The sequence below is a fragment of the Cydia fagiglandana genome, chromosome 8, assembly GCF_963556715.1.
Source record: "Cydia fagiglandana chromosome 8, ilCydFagi1.1, whole genome shotgun sequence".
Classification (NCBI taxonomy): domain Eukaryota; kingdom Metazoa; phylum Arthropoda; class Insecta; order Lepidoptera; family Tortricidae; genus Cydia; species Cydia fagiglandana.
The window spans coordinates 3347234-3365116 of NC_085939.1; the positions used below are offsets into that span (position 1 = coordinate 3347234).

At 39.3% G+C, this 17883-nt stretch overlaps 1 protein-coding gene and 1 long non-coding RNA gene across 2 annotated transcripts in view; one reads left to right on the forward strand and one right to left on the reverse strand.

Annotated features, from left to right (window-relative positions):
- Positions 1-2057: 2057 nt before the first annotated feature.
- Positions 2058-3398, reverse strand: LOC134666464 (uncharacterized). The gene is made up of 3 exons (XR_010098509.1): positions 2881-3398; positions 2340-2608; positions 2058-2100 (listed from the first exon to the last, which is right to left on the reverse strand). It is a non-coding gene; the product is annotated as an uncharacterized LOC134666464 (long non-coding RNA).
- An 894-nt stretch (positions 3399-4292) lies between these two features.
- The window catches only part of LOC134666905 (protein timeless-like), a 32325-nt gene continuing 18734 nt past the window's right edge, over positions 4293-17883 (forward strand). The window contains exons 1-8 of the mRNA XM_063524211.1: positions 4293-4392; positions 12141-12688; positions 13798-13951; positions 14025-14251; positions 14345-14631; positions 14732-15092; positions 15434-15625; positions 15998-16098. Of these exons, the coding sequence (XP_063380281.1) occupies positions 4296-4392; positions 12141-12688; positions 13798-13951; positions 14025-14251; positions 14345-14631; positions 14732-15092; positions 15434-15625; positions 15998-16098 (1967 nt within the window). The 5' untranslated portion in view covers positions 4293-4295. The remainder of the gene's footprint in view (positions 4393-12140; positions 12689-13797; positions 13952-14024; positions 14252-14344; positions 14632-14731; positions 15093-15433; positions 15626-15997; positions 16099-17883) is intronic.

Here is a 17883-nt window from a genome sequence, read left to right on the forward strand (position 1 = left end):
GTACTCCCACTCACCGAGTATACCCTGGTCAAAACCCCAAGTCGGTCTTAGATCTGTCTGCTTGCTCTCCTAACCTTTCTAGCCTGCTCTCCTATCAAGTTCTCAATCAATCTTTCGGAAGTGATCACTTTCCTATAATAATTTCTAAGCCATCTTCAGTATCTCCTCTTCCATCTCCGGAACCTCTTTTAAAATATAAGCTTGATAAGGCTGATTGGCCCAATTACTCAGCTCAAGTTGAAGATAAATTAAAAATATTAGATAGTGTAATTAGTCCCCTTGAAAGGTATTCTTTGTTTAAATCTATAATTCTAGAAGCAGCTGATAATCATATTCCTAAGAAAAAACCTTCTAGTTCTAAATTACCATCCCCACCTTGGTGGAATTCGGACTGTACTGCAGCAGTTAAGGAGAGAGACGATGCAGAACGGAGGTATAATTTGACCGGACTCACTGCAGATTATACTTCTTTTAAAAAAATCTCTGCCCAAACCAAACGCCTTCTTAACAAGACAAAAAAGAAGGGATGGAAAGGATTTTGCGAAAGCCTTAACCCCAGAACCCCATCTTCACTGGTTTGGAGAAATATCAAAAAATTTCGAGGATCTTTTAAATCCGATCCCTCATCATCTTGCGATCCTTCTACCTGGCTGGAAGAATTTGCAAACAAACTGGCCCCTCCATCTGTCCCAGAAGAGAGGTGCATAAATCCAGTTTCCCCTTCACATCTAGTTCCATTAGACAACCCCTTTTCTATCTCAGAACTTGACATGGTTCTAACCGGTCTCCGTAACAGCTCACCTGGAGAAGATGGAATTCCGTATTGCTTCATCCAAAAATTGAGCCCCCCTTCCATAAACCACCTTCTAAAACTCTTCAATTTGTTCTTCATGTCCGGCGAAGTCCCTGAGGATTGGAAGTCCCAAGTAGTAATCCCAATCTTGAAGCCAGGCAAAGATCCTCGCCAAGCATCTTCCTACCGCCCTATCGCATTATCTGCAACGATAGGAAAGATTTTTGAACACTTGGTGAAGAGCAGAGTGGAATGGTTGGTTGAGAGTAAAGGAATTCTAGCTAATACCCAATTTGGATTCCGCAAGGGAAGAAGTACCTTGGACAGCTTAACCATTTTAACTTCTGATATTAGACTGGCCCTCTCTAAGAAGCAGCAACTTGTTGGGTGCTTCCTAGATATCTCATCTGCTTACGACAATGTGCAACTCCCTCTGCTCAGAGCAAAACTGCTACAGCTGAGCATACCTGCGAGAATTGTACAAATTGTCTGCAGGTTGTTCATGGGAAGAACCATTAAAATTAGAACTGGGAATACCTTCTACCCACCTTTAACAGTATGGCAAGGCCTCCCCCAAGGCTCCGTTCTCAGCCCTCTTTTATATAACCTTTATACATTTGATGTTGAGCAATCTGTCCTCCCCTTCTGCAACATCCTGCAATATGCCGATGACTTAGTTGTCTATACCGCAGTTCACAATTTAGATGAAGCGTCTTCTAGATTGAATGAGGCCCTGGTGTACCTCAAAGACTGGTTGGATGAGCATGGTCTTTCACTTTCACCCTCCAAATGTTGCACAGTCACTTTTACCCGCCGCCATACCATCCCTAATATTATTCTTCAATATGAAGACCAGTTTATTCCCAACAGCAGCAATGTAAAATTTCTGGGTGTTATTTTCGACTCCAAAATGACTGGCGTTCCACATTTAAAACATGTCATTGACAAGTGTGAAAAAGGCATTAATGTGCTCCGATCCCTTTCTGGGGTCTGGTGGGGTGCTCATCCGTACTGCCAAAAACTTGTTTACAATGCCTTAATTCGTAGCCAAATGGACTATGGTACATTTGTTCTAGAACCATGCAATAAAGTAGCTCTCAAGAAGTTAGATGCTATCCAAGCCAAATGTCTTCGGATAATCCTTGGTGCCATGAGATCCTCACCAAAGAATGGCATGCAGGTTGAGTGTGTGGATCCTCCTCTTTGTCTCCGCAGGCAACTCCTTGCAGACCGATATGTTTTGAGGGCATTTTCATTATCCAGCCACCCCCTCATTCCTCGCTTACAGGCTCTCTCATCTTTGGTATCTGTAAATGCATATTGGACTCATAAACAAACACCAAGATTTATTAACAGCTTCAGAAAAATTGAAAACCTTCCTTCCTCACTTTTTTATTTAGCACCAACAAGAATCCAATATTTGAATTTGAATATAATTGTTTAACTTTCCGCCCAAATGTAATTTTAGATTTTAATATCAATAAAAATGATCTAGGAGCTAATATTAAATTAAACAAAGAATTAGAAAAATGGCCAGATTTCTTACCAATCTACACAGATGCATCAAAATTGAACCCCAATAGCTGTGTAGGAGCAGCAATCTGGATCCCTAGATACCGCATTCTTTTATCTTATAAATGCCCTTCACAGTCCTCCGTCTTCACTGGGGAATCAATCGCCTTAATGGAAGCAGTTGCATACGTCGAGTCTCACAAAATCCCCAAAGTTATCATTTTCTCTGATGCCAAAAGCTGCCTCCAAGCCGTATCTGGTAACCAGCTCAAAATGAAAATTATTTCCCCTTTCATCCTGAAACTTAAACAATTACTATACAGATGTGAAGAAATAGGCTTACAGGTAACATTAATATGGATTCCGGGTCACTGTGGGATTAACGGCAATGAGGATGCCGACATGTGGGCTAAGCAGGCCACTCTCAATGGATCGGAGACTCACAACATGGTTCTCGCATCTGACTTAATGATTAAAGCTCGCCGTGACTTAAGGGACGATTGGCAACAATTATGGGATTCCTCTAGACGACATGTAGGAAAACACTACGGAAATATACAGCCAATTATACTTACCTCATAAACCATGGTTCTTCCGTTTTCGCTCTGCATGTAAATGGGCCACGTCTACACTTTGCCGGCTTCGTTTGGGTCACGTCTGCACTCCTGTATTCCTTGCAAAAATTAGGGTGCGGGATAGCTCTTTATGCGAGTGCGGTCTTGACGAAGGAACGACGGAACACATTTTCTTTTCTTGCAACAGACTTAACCACTCTTTATATGATATCTTACCGAAAAATATTCCGCGGCCTATCAATTTTCAAACGCTTCTGGTTCTCATGGATCCTCCCATCACTGGAATTATTCTTAAACACATTCAAGAAAATAATATAAAACTTTAACGGCTTTACTTTCTCTACTCTTTCTATAATACTTGTCATCTTATATCTATTGTCCATTTCTTATTTTTCTCCTTATGTTGGCATGCTACCTAACTGTCAAAACTATCGCCTTTCCCGCTCTTTTTCTAATAAACTGTACATATGTCATGTGTTGTCTGTGATGTCCATAACAATAAATGTTTTTGTTTTAGGTTCCCAGCACAATTCCTATCACCAAATCAAAATTATTCACCGAACATTCTTAACGTGCGTGGTACGTCTTAAAACGTCGTCATTGGCAAAATCCCTCCTGCCAATACACACAAGAGGGGAAAGCCATTAAAAAAAAAAAAAAAACTATACGACATGTATACGAAAATAATTTCATTATACGAATTTCGTAGCCTATTATACGATCTGGCAGCCCTGTTCCACACATCGATTGAAACCACTTTTCTACCCTACCCACATATGTATTACCTAACCCTTTGCCTATGTACTTATGATTGTTTTAATGTAATAAATTTTTGTTCCATTGAACGACTTTTTCCTCGTCTTGTCTTATGCCTCTTACACTAATTTATTTTCGATTATGGATCCCATATATATTTATTTTTCACCACACCAACCTGGTAAAGGCTCTCTTAATTGTTAAAAAACCATTAGCAAAGTTGCATTTTATTCACATGTGATAGGAAAAGTAATCAAATCAAATTTTGAGTTGTTTTCAAAGTTGCATTTTATTCACATGTGATAGAAAAAGTAATCAAATCAAATTTTGAGTTGTTTTCTTATGTTTGCTGGTTGAATTGACTTTTAAATTATGATCTTGAATAACATTCAATTATTTTTATAACATTCATTTGGTTTTGATTTAGTTTGTTTTTGTTTGATATCTTACAGGTAGGTATATAGAGTAGTTTGTATTCGTCTGAATACATAGGTACATACATCCCATCCCATCTCAATTTAATAGATTTTTAAAGTTATTTACCAACGTTCGTGCAGAAAATATCTACATAATTTAGACTGGTATAGGTAAGATTAAGTAGGTAGGTTTTCCAGAACTCTTTCGACTCTCATCTAGATTTTTCTTGTTGCAGATAAAACATGGAGTGGGTACTTAAGAGTCCACAGGTCCATAGCGTATTCAGCAATCTTGGCTTTATGCACGCTGGTGCATATCACATAAACGACAACTGTAATGGTGAGTTTAATTCATTGGTCGATTAATTATTTAAAAAAGGAACATTATAAATTTATTTTCACCACACCAGCTCGGAAAGAATTACTTTGCACTTCAAAAACGAATAGCAAAGTTGCATTAAATTTTATCCACATGTGAGGCAAAGTAATCAAATGCAAATTTTGAGTTGTTTTCTTATGTTTGCTGGTAGAATTGACTTTTAAATGATGATTTTGGATGATAAATATTTAATAACATTCATTTGGATTTGATTTGGTTTGATTTTGTTTGATATATTACATTTAATATTTGCTTCGGGTTGGTGTGGTGAAAAATTTTGTGTTTCACTCGGGGGCAAATTTTGTTTAACCCTCGTGCTTTGAAACCCTCGCAACGCTCAAGATTCCATTTTTCGAACCACTCGCTACGCTCGTGGTTCAATTTTGGAATCTTTCGCTTGCTTGGGTATCAATATTAGCAAGAGCGGTTAAACAAAAACTTTGCCCCCTTGTAAAACAAATAACTATTTACATTTCATCTATACATCTTCTTCTATCTATCTATCTTCAGTCAGGCTTTCGTTCAGGGCATAGTACAACTACCGCTTTACTTAAGGTTATTGAAGATGTGCGGCTGGGTATAGAGGAATCCCTTGTCACTGTTCTCGTTTTGATAGATTTTTCAAACGCGTTTAATGCTGTAAATCATGAACTTCTCCTTGCCGCCCTAGACCATATCAATATCTCATCATCAGCGGCCGAGTGGTTTGCGTCCTACCTTTGCGGTCGTCGACAGGCCACCCGAGCCAATCGGACACTATCTGATTGGTGCGATCTCTCTTCCGGTGTTCCGCAGGGCGGTATACTTTCCCCACTGCTTTTTTCTATTTTTGTTAATTTAATTACCCCCTTCATAAATTGCTCATATCACCTGTACGCCGATGACTTGCAATTGTACACTCAAGTTAAGATCGATGAAATAGATGAGGCTGTATTGCGCCTAAATAATGACCTTTATAGCATAGCATCCTGGTCGAATGATTTCGGGATCGTTGTCAACCCGTCTAAGTGTCAGGCTATCGTTCTTGGGAGCCCACGTTCAGTTTCTCTCTCTGACTTCGCACATGTAAGACCGATTCTCTTTGAGGGTACTGTAATACCACTCTCATCCCAAGTGAGAAACCTGGGGTTGATCATTGATCGGGGCCTTACTTGGGAGCCACAGGTTTCTGACGTGTGTCGCAGAGTTACAAATACCCTGAGAGCATTGTACAGGTTTAAACATTTCCTGCCGGCCAGTACTAAAACTTTACTCATTCAGGCTCTTGTGCTTCCAGTCATTGATTATAGTGATGTGTGCCTTACCAACCTTTCACAAGGACTCTTAGACAGACTGGATAGACTTTTAAACAGCTGTATTAGATTCATCTTCGGCCTCCGCAAGTACGACCATGTCTCTGCCTTTCGACGGAAACTTAATTGGCTTCGTGTACGGGAACGCAGGTGCCTCAGGGTGCTGTGTATGCTCTACAACATATTAAACGACCCAGCGATACCGGAGTACCTGCGGTCTAAATTCCAGTTTGTTACCGCACAGCCAGGCCGTGAGCTACGTTCCTCCCGAAAACTAACTCTGTCAGTTCCATTGTATCGCTCCGGATCCATGACCAACTCCTTCACCATGCATGCGATTCGTCTTTGGAATTCCCTCCCTCTCGAGATAAGGCAAAGTCAGACCAAAACTTTGTTTAAAATCAAGTTGCGCAGACATCTTTTAGAAAAGTCTCTTAGCTAAGTCTCATAAAAATCTGAAAGCAGGTATATATATATGTATATATAATATTATATTATATTATATGTACCCATATGTATGTTAGTGTATTATGTATGTATAAGTAAGTATATTATAGCAATATATATATTTGAAATTGTATGTTGTTCAACATAAAAATGTATACTTAATAGTTAATTTTTCGTACTTTTAATTTTTCTTGCACCTATTACTACTTGTTCTCTGTTTGGCCCAAAGGTTAACTGGTAGAGAATGCCTTCTGGCATTAAGTTCGCCTTTTGTACAATTTTTACTGTGCAATAAAGTTTAAATAAATAAATAAAAATAAATATCTTCTATCTATACATATAATAAAGCTGTAGAGGGTCGAAAGTCTGTACATGGAAGATATTTGAAAAAAAGTTGGCTGGGGATACTTAGAATCGATAACAGAACACGTTCCAACAATTTTTAGAATTTTTGTCTGTTTGTCTGTTTATCTGTTTGTCTGTTTATTTGAACGCGCATCACGTGAAAACGGCTGAACGGATTTTGATGCAAACTTTACTAATCTGTCGAGAAAATCTCCGGCCAGGTTATAGGCTATAAAAATTCAACCCTTAAAAGGGGGGGTAGCTACAACACTCGATTGATTTAAGTTTGCCCCTGAATCTTATGGCGCTACTTAGGAAGGAGGGGCAAACTTTTTTCAAATATGTGCTACCACTATTGAGTACCCTGGTAAACTAACAGGTGGCGCTGAATTTAATACGTAGTGACATGAATAGCCACCGAGGAAGGTTTTTGCCAAATCAACTCTAAGCTTAGATGTACGGACATCAACAAATTTAATTGAATAATTATGTCTATTTAATAATATACAACAAAATTAAACGACAGTAAATTAATTACCCCTCATTGCACAGTGACATCTTTTTCACGACTACCCAAAAAAAAGAGAGAGAGAGTGTGTATTGTGTTTTCAGCGTTCGTGTTTGTATGTAGGTATATATTTATTTATCTGAGTTTCTTTAATACACCTTAACTTCTGAATGCCTTAACCTTAGCCCGACGTACGTGCCACGCTGTACGCTTACCAAAGCCGGGCGCCGAAGGCGCCCTCATAGTCAAACCTTCGGACCAGTGCCGGATTAACCAATAAGCAATAATAAGCAAAACAAGCACGTGCTTAGGGCACGTTCAGGGAGGGCACCAAAATGCCAGGTTGAAAAAGTAGAACAAACACATCGTTTTAACCACACGATTTTTTTTAGCTGTCCAAAAGCTAATTTGCAAAAATAATGGCGCGTAATTCTTTGGGAAACAATCGGTAGCAGTAGAAGAGTCGTGATTACATGCATAGATTCGATTTCAACCCACTCTTTTGCGGTTCGGCGTTAGGTCTTATGCGAGGCCTTCTGCCTTACGGCAAAGTTGATCTTCTGCCTTAAATACACTTGGGCGTGGATCCAAATCCAAGCTTTCCTCTTTCGCAGCTGGGTCTACTGCCTTGCTCACACTTCGCCAATTCAATTCAGTTGGTTAATTCCAAGCTCTGCTTTCTTGCATCTTTTATGCATGAAAACAACCTCGCTGAAACCCTTAAATATCGAGCCCTATGCGAAGCTAGGCTGATAGAAAACTGTCCCATCCCTTCTTTGTATGAAATCCTGGATTCGCGCCTGGTTGGGACTAAAAGTAAAATTGCGTTTTTTATATCGAAAAATTTTCGCGCTCGCTTCGCTCGCGTTTTTAATAACTTTCTAAGGTATGATAAAGGTGACATTCGGGTGGCGACTGCAGCAGCATTACTCTGTTGCAACGTTACTGTCAATTTTCGTCATAAAATGATGTGACTGATTTCCATACTAAAAGTAAAAATGTACAACTGTCTATCATATTGCGTTTTTTTATATCGAAAAATTTTCGCGCTCGCTTCGCTCGCGTTTTCAATCACTTTCTAAGATATGATAAAGGTGACATTCGGGTGGTGACTGCAGCAGCATTACTCTGTTACAAGGTTACTGCTGCAGCACTGTCAATTTTTGTGATAAAATGATGTGACTGATTTCCATACTAAAAGTAAAAATGTACAACTGTCTATCAAATTGCGTTTTTAAATCGAATAATTTTCGCGCTCGCTTCGCTTGCGTTTTCAATTACATTCTAACCTAAGATATAATAAAGGTGACATTCGGGTGGCGACTGCAGCAGCATTAGGTACTCTGTTGCAACATTACTGCTGCGGCACTGTCAATCTTCGAGATAACATGATGTGACTGATTTCCATTCTCAGCTGTAATGCGGCAATGAATTTTACTCAATTTACCAAAAAAAATAATGTAATCTTAATGACCTAGGAGAGCGGGCACCATGGTCTAGCAATGCTTAGGGCATCAAAATATCTTAATCCGGCACTGCTTCGGACTTAACCCGACGTACGTGTCGCGCTGTACGCGTTCCAAAGCCGGGCGCCTTCGGCGCCCTCATACTAAAAGAATCTGGCGTAGCCCAACAACGTGGCGCGCTGCACGCGGTCCAAAGCCAGGCGACTTCGACTTTCTCATACTAAAAGAGACGTACGTGACACGCTGTATGGTTACCAAAGCCGGGCGCCTTCGACGCCCTCATACTCAAAGCGTCGGGAGTAGCCCAACGTACGTGGCGCGCTGTACGCGTTCCAAAGCCGGGCGCCTACGGCACCCTCATACTAAAAGTGTCGGGCGTAGACCGACGTACGTGTCACGCTGTACGCGTTCCAAAGCAGGGCGCTTTCGGCGCCCTCATACTAAAAGTCAGGCGTAGACCGACGTACGTGACACGCTGTACGCATTCCAAAGCCGGGCGCCTCCGGCGCCCTCATACTCAGAGCATCGGGCGTAACATACGCGTTTCAAAGCAAGGCGTCTTCGGCGCCCTCATACTAAATGAGTCGGGCGTAGACCGACGTATGTGACACGCTGTACGCTTGCCAAAGTTGGGCGCCGAAGGCACCCTCATACTCAAAGCGTCGGGCTACGCCCGACGCACGTGGCGCGCTGATGTGTTCCAAAGCCGGGCTCCTTCGGCGCCCTCATACTAAAAGAGTCGGGAATTGCCCGACGTATGTGGCGCACTGCAAGCGGCCCAAAGCTAGGCGATTTCGACTTTCTCATACTAAAAGAGTTGGGCGTAGTCGGACTACAACAAATCGCGCTCTAAAAAGTATGAAACAATAAAGTAGAATTATTTTAAGAAATTATCATGCAGGAAATTATAAATGTTATAATTTTTTGAATAAAAAAAATACAGCGTAATGTAATTTACTATTTTTCATATATATTTAGCAGCTTACTGACACAAACCGAATTCCACGCGGGCGGAGCCGCGGGCACAGCTAGTACATATAATAAAGCTGTAGAGGGTCGAAAGTCTGTACATGGAAGATATTTGAAAAAAAGTTGGCTGGGGATACATAGAATCGATAACAGAACACGTTCCAACAGTTTTTAGAATTTTTGTCTGTTTGTCTGTTTATCTGTTTATCTGTTTGTCTGTTTATTTGAACGCGCATCACGTGAAAACGGCTGAACGGATTCTGATGCAAACTTTACTAATCTGTCGAGAAAATCTCCGGCCAGGTTATAGGCTATAAAAATTCAACCCCTAAAAGGGGGGGTAGCTACAACACCCGCTTGATTTAAGTTTGCCCCTGAATCTTATGGCGCTACTTAGGAAGGAGGGGCAAACTTTTTTCAAATATGTGCTACCACTATTGAGTACCCTGGAAAACTAACAGATGGCGCTGAATTTAATACGGGTTGACATGAATAAGCCACCGAGGAAGGATTTTGCCAAATTAACTCTAAGTTTAGAAGAGAGGGTACGTATATCAACAAAGTTAAATAATTGAATAATAATAATAATTATGTTGATTTAATAATACAACAAAATGAAACGAGTAGCGCTTTCGAGTGAAGCCAAAGAGCGAGCAGTAGAAGAGACGTGATTACATGCATAGATTCGATTTCAAGCCACTCTTTTGCAGTTCGGCGTTAGGTCTTATGCGAGGCCTTCTACCTTACGGCAAAGTTGATCTTCTGCTTTAATTACACTTGGGCGTGGATCCAAATCCAAGCTTTCCTCTTTCGCAGCTGGGCCTTCTGCCTTGCTCACACTTCGCCAATTCAATTCACTTGGTCAATTCCAAGCTCTGCTTTCTTGCATCTTTTCACCTCTCTTGCATCAAACAACTTTTAAATTTTCGAGAGAACCCTTAAATATCGAGCCCTATGCGAAGCTAGGCTGATAAAAAACTGTCCCATCCCTTCTCTGTATGAAATCCTGGATTCGCGCCTGGTTGGGACTAAAAGTAAAAATGTACAACTGTCTATCAAATAGTGTTTTTTATATCGAAAAATTTTCGCGCTCGCTTCGCTCGCGTTTTAATAACTTTATAAGGTCTGAGAAAGGTGACATTCGGATGGCAAATGCAGCAGCATTACTCTGTTGCAACGTTACTGCTGCAGCACTGTACATTTTCGTGATAAAATGATGTAACTGATTTCCATACTAAAAGTAAAAATGTACAACTGTCTATCAAATTGCGTTTTTATATCGAAAAATTTTCGCGCTCGCTTCGCTCGCGTTTTCAATTACTTTCTAACATATGATAAAGGTGACATTCGGTTGGCGACTGCAACAGCATTATTCTGTTGCAACGTTACTGCTGCAACACCGTCAATTTTCGTGATAGAATGATGTGTTTTTGATTTCCATACTAAAAGTAAAAATGTACAACTGTCTATCAAATTGCTTTTTTTATATCGAAAAATTTTCGCGCTCGCTTCGCTCGCGTTTTCTATTACTTCCTGAGATATGACAAAGGTGACATTCGGGTGGCGACTGCAGCTGCATTATGTACTCTGTTGCAACGTTACTGCTGCAGCACTGTCAATTGTCGTGATAAAATGATGTGACTGATTTCCATTCTCAGCTGTAATGCGGCAATGAACGTCACTCAATTTACCAAAACAATTCAATGTAATCTTGATGACCCTAGGGAGAGGGGGCACCATGGTCTAGAAATGCTTAGGGCATCAAAATATCTTAATCTGGCGTCGTTTGCGGAGTCAAACGATTTGGGACTCGCATTTTATACGCATTTTCATGCCTTCCCAAAAAAAATCGAATCGTTAGCAAAAGTCTCGCAACGCATTGAGGTTACAAACGGCACGCGGTCTTTCTCAGGAGTCTGAAGAAGACCACGGTAAGTGGCGCTCTAGCCAGGCAGGCCGCTTCGCTTTCGCTCGCGCGCGTATACCTTACTGTATCGTCCGATATACACTCTGTCGTTAAAATCACGTGTAAAATTTTAATAAGGGCGAAAAAAACTGATTTTGGAGATTGATTTTGGAGTGTAATTTTATTTAGTGGTACCTTAGTGTAAAATATTTTATCTGGACTACAGTCCTTTAGCATATCCATCTGTCAACTTTACTTCAAGTTCCGCCTCCAGGGGAGAGGGAGAGAAATTAGAATTAGAAATTAATTAGCCGCTTACTGACACAGACCGAATTCCACGCGGGCGGAGCCGCGGGCACAGCTAGTAATAAATAATTACAGTTAGTTTAGTTTTAATTAGTTAGTCTATTTAATTTTGTTTTAAGCTTTATTAATTTAAAAAATATATAATAATGATACATTTTATAGTTAGTTTATGTTTATTACAAGATAGTTATTTTTTATATTTATTTTTACATTCAGAATTATTTATTTACATATATATATCTTAGGTACATCGTGTTTTTATTGAATTCTGTTAACTTCGGGATATGTTTAGTAGCAAATGTATAAATTCGTAATAAACACTAAAGTGATTAGGGAACCTACTGTATTAATAGATACGTGTAATCAATGTAATTCTTAGTAAAACTAAATAAAGTTTGATTAGAAAGGGGTGCGATATTGGGTTCGAAATAAGATAACAAGGAATTAATAAGTTAAAATATTTTTTTCAGCTGCCCTAGAAACTATTTTACACAATATTTTAACTGAAGACAAGTATCTACGGACATACCGCAGGAGCATCAATTTCGGGCGATTCATAAAAAAAGCCTTAATACCTCTTTTGATACACGCTAAGGAAGATAAAACTATAGAATTACTAGTGAGAATACTAGTCAATTTGTCAATACCCATAGAATGCTTGCTATCCGTTGAAATAACATCGCAATCAGATTTTGGTTTGCATATAGTATTTGAATTAAACCAGTTACTGACCGCCGCGAAAGCGGCTTTTACTGGCCCGCAAGCTACAAAAGTAGTTGTAGACTTTTTAAAGAAAAATGTGGATCCTGATCAACCAAAAGTGTCACTGGAACGATGTACAAATATAAGTAACAGTCTCTTATTATTAAGAAACATACTGCATATACCAGAGGATGTTCAAAGTCCGTTTTCGGGCAACAATGGATCTGGCCACGCCGTGCAAAATCAGATTCTCTGGAACATGTTTAGCCAAAACGTTGATAAAGTACTGATTAAGCTTATGATTATACCGGAATCGGTAAGTGATCAGCTCTCCAATGTTTAAAGTTTTAAACATTTGCCTTCGAATCTCGTACTTAAATGCTTGTTTGATATGTCTATTAAAAGCAGTTCCCGATCGTATGATTCGATTTATTGCAATAACAGTAGGTACTACAGTACCAGAATACAAAGTTATCGAATTCGAATCATGCATATGGTAGGTGCTTTCAATGACAAAAATCAATATCCGATCGTAAGCTTCGATTTCTAGCAATGCAACAGTTAAACAAAGTTAAAAATACAGTTGAACAGCTAAGTATTGTCAAAAGTAGTTTAAATTTAAACGAAACTAAACACCTTATAAAACAATTTGTGTTTATATATGTTCGCGATAAACTCAAAAACCACTGAACGGATTTTCATGCGGTTTTCATCTTCTTGAGGAAGGTTTAGGTGTATATTTGTGTAACCCGTGCGAAGCCGGGGCGGGTCATTAGGTATAAATTAAAATTTAATTGGGATGCCCACGCGGATATTTTCCAAGTTATTAGTGACCACAGACCGTCGGTGTTCGCTCCGTGCTTTGTGTTACGTGATTGCGTTAACGTAACGAGGACTCCTGCGCCTGCGCTGGCGGGTCCAGTGCTCCAGCGCCGCGCTGGCGTCTCTGCTCTCCCGTTCACCGCCATTTTGGTCTGTACGATGACTTTTATACACGACTGCCTCCTGGTGGTTATGGTGGTATATTTTCAATATATTTTCAGAAGATAGAGCTTATTATTAAGAATTCATTAAACACTTAAAGAGCTCTCACATTTTGTACAATATGAACTACCTACATCAATATACATACTTATGTCTCAGTAGAGCTGTGATTTTTTTTCCTGTTGTTTGCTTTAAATTCTGAAAAGTAAACGATTTAAAAAAACACTAAGCTAATATAATACAGTTTAACTCATGTGTTTTTCAGTCACTAGCGCGAAATGTTTCAGAAAAATACGCGAGTTAAACAGTATTATTAGCCTAGTGTTGATATGACTCACGAAAGGCTAAATTCGATTTAAAAGTGCGGTGCCACATCCACATAATGCGATGTTGAATGAGATTAGGTGGTTGGTTTGTGTTTGTACTTATTTTATATTCCAGACTAATTGGGGAGTGACAATGGTACAACTTGTAGCACTGATGTATAAGGATCAGCGTGTTGTTACGTTGCACAAACTTCTCAATATGTGGCTGGAGTCTTGTAATTCTGAGAGTTCAGAAGACAATGAAAGTAACACTTCGCCACTGGAGAGAGGTACTAAATAAATACCTATAGTCAAATTATATAGACGTTGTATGTGACATTAAAAACATATCACGTGTTTTAGGTAGTGAAGATTCGTCTCTTATGCTGACATCAGATCCGACGTCAGATTCGTCAGATCCGGTTGGTTCCGCAAAAAGTAACGATGAACCAAATTCGGAGACCAATGGGTGGGGAATGTCCGAAAACAATACAGTGAAAGATGAGAATCAACAGTTTCCTGATGAGAACGATATTCACATGAGGGACCTAGATGCGTCAATTAGCGATGAAAATATGAAGTCTGTTAATGTATGATACATTTTTTTTTAATTATTAACATTAGGTGTTTATTACCTATTTATAAATGAAATCATGATTGTTGATATAACTTAAATATTACAGGAAGAAAAAGTGGTGTCAGAATATGCACCAGCCGAAACAAGTAATAATCAGCAACCAACAAAAGCTGAGAAGAAGGGAAAAGGGAAATTACCTGAAATCGAAAATCAAGGGTCAATTTCTACTTCAAGCAACGATGACGAGATAACTTTAAAAAAACCAGTTCATCAAAAACCTCACAATCCTAAACAAAGAGTGAACACCAAGGCACGGACTTCTAATAGTTCTAATGTGACAACATTAGAAGAGAGAAAGCGTAAAAAGATAACTAAAAGGATTAAAGCGAACATGTAAGTAAATTAATGCGTTTCTTTAAATTTTGGTATAATAAATAATAAAATAAATTATTAATTCATTGCATTTCAGTGAAAATCAAATTCGTTATTTCAGCATAAACATACAAGGGCTCACTCATAAGGCTCCAACAGATGATGACTTATCCTATGTACTTAAAGAATTTACTGTTGACTTTTTACTCAAGGGTTACAACTCCTTGGTACAAACACTACATAGTCAAATCCTCACAAACGTATTGTTGGAAATCGATACGTCCCATTTTTTCTGGTTGGTGACTTATTTTCTGAAGTTTGCTATCCAAATCGAAGTGGACTTAGAAGCAATTTCCGGTGTATTATCATTTGATATAGTATCGTATTTGACCGCTGAGGGTGTTAATTTATGTGAACAATTTGAACTGGATGTTAAACTAGACAGAAATGACTTGAAGCTAAGTAGCCGCCGTCTTCATCTGGTAAGTGTTAAGATGTGTATAACACATGGTGTGCCTGACCATGGGGCTTTAAATCCAGGGCTTGATTTTACTCGCTAAACTGAGCTACTTTTACTATGGGACCAACCCTAAAATCGGGGAAAATTTTGGGCTTTTCCATAGAAAACGTAGCTAATCAGCCAAAATGTATGAAAAAGTAAAAAATTTTGTCGGGATTTCGGGGTTGGTGCCATAGTAAAAGTAGCTCAGTTTAGCGAGTAGAATCGAGCCCTGGATTTAAAGCCACATGGTCAGACACACCCTGTATAATACTGCTTTTATATCCTTGTATGATAAACCCTTAAATAACCTTGGCTTTTCAGGTTGTTACAGCCATCAGAGAGTTGGTACAAGCTATTGAAATGTACAAAAAGTTTCCGCATATTAGTGCCAGCGATAAAGACACCCTTATAACATTACAAAACAAAATGTGTGAAACCGACGAATTGAGGTCACTTTTAGTGCTTCTGTTACGTCACTATAATCCGAAATACAATTCCAAGCAGTATTTACAGGTAAAAATTAAGTGCTTTTTATGTGAATAATATTTCTGCTTTATCCTCTATCCGCCCAGAGACATATAAAAAGGTCTCCCGTTCCATTCTAATTTGAACTTTGTGTTGACAAAATCAAAATTTTAATTTTGCTTGGCAAGGTTTGACGTATTTGCGGCTAGAGGTTAAACCAATTTTCCACCCACCGACAGTTCCGTACAAATTTATAACATCTTTTATTGTGTTAAAAGTAGAATAATTTATTTTGACGTAACCCTGCACTGACTGAGCATGGCCCGACATGCTCTAGGCTGATGTTTGACAATGGACAAGGACACAATATGTAAAACCTAATGATTTCCGGCATTTTATGTTCTTAATTCTGTTTTATAGGACCTCGTTGTAACGAACCACATAGTGCTGACGTTTTTGGATAGCGCCATGAAAAACCCAAACTACACCGGTTCTACCGACATTGTAGAACACATTAAACAGTATGTACCCATAGTCCCTATCTCGTGCAACAGGCACTTATATCGTTAGATATTAGACACTCGGCCCTATTCGAACTTTAAGATACGCCAGCTAATAGATCTTGAAACGATTTGGATTAGATATGTCAGTGTCAAATGTGACGTTTCTTCAAACAAAAATGATACTTTTGATACTGACACATCTAATCCATATCGTTTCAAGATCTATTAGCTGACGTACGTACGATCTTAAAGTTCGAATAGGGCAGGATATCTATGAAGTGAATGTAGTGATACCTATATTATATTGAATAAGTATGTAGCATAATTTCTAAAATCAAATTTCCTAAGTACGTAAATCCTAAAGATAGAACATCGAAAGTCAAAATTTCTAATGTACGAAATTTCTTAAGATGCATGTTCTAATAAACTTTTAAACGATCTCATTTTCGAAAATCAATATTCCTTTGTACAAAATGCCTAAGGATAAATATGTACTTTGAAAGTCAATATGTCTAGTGCTCAAAATAGCTACGTTCAAAAAGCCCATCAATATTTCTGACAATATTTCTTTCTTACCCTATTTCTGGGCGGTTTGCCCTTTGGGCATCTGAAGCTACCTAACGAACCTAACCTACCTACCTAAATAAATGTGACTTCGTCCCAATTGAAAATGGTTGAAATTGTATTGAAGTCATGAAAGCTGGACCAAGCTAATAGTAGAAGAGCCGGCCGCAAATTTTCTAACCGACTTGATACCACGATGAAATGCACAATGGTTTCCCATAAAAGTGATGCTAAGTCCGAATTCGATAGTCTGCCACGGCGGAACTTGCCGAAAGTACGAAAAAGAAGGCCACTTCCGGTGCGAAAAAAGGGGGCTGATTTAACCCATCTGATACCGAAATAATAGTTATGGCAGCAGTTAGAAATTTACATGTAGACACATAAAAGCGAAGTCTGCCAGTATTTTTTTTGCCGGAAGTGCTTGGCAGACGCTCTCAAAGGTGGCCAGCGGGACCCCTAATTTAACCCATCTGATACCACCATGAAACCAATTGCAGTCGGTAGGTATGAACCCTCATGTCAGGAATATATAAGTCTGCCAAGGCTTTTCCTGCCGAAACACCTTGGCAGACGAGATTATGTAAGCAAGGTCGGCATCGGTTACCCTACACTAACCCATCTGATACCACCATGAAACCAATTCCAGTCGGTAGGTACGAACCCCCATTTTAGGAATATATAAGTCTGCCAAGGTTTTTCCTGCCGAAACACCTTGGCAGACGAGATTATAAACAAGATGACCATCGGTTACCGTACACTAACCCATCTGATACCGCCATGAAACCAATTCCAGTCGGTAGGTATGAACCCTCATTTCAGGAATATATAAGTCTGCCAAGGCTTTTCCTGCCGTAACACCATGGCAGACGAGATTATGTAAGCAAGGTCGGCATCGGTTACCCTACACTAACCCATCTGATACCACCATGAAACCAATTCCAGTTGGTAGGTATGAACCCCCATTTTAGAAATATATAAGTCTGCCAAGGTTTTTCCTGCCGAAACACCTTGGCAGACGAGATTATAAGCAAGATGACCGTCGGTTACCGTACAGTAACCCATCTGATACCACCATGAAACCAATTCTAGTCGGTAGGTATGAACCCTCCCTTCAGGAATTTATAAGTCTGCCAAGGCCTTTCCTGCCGAAACACCTTGACAGACGAGATTATGTAAGCAGCATCCACATACGAGGGATCCGTATTTTGGGATTATACAGATTACGGACATTATTAATAG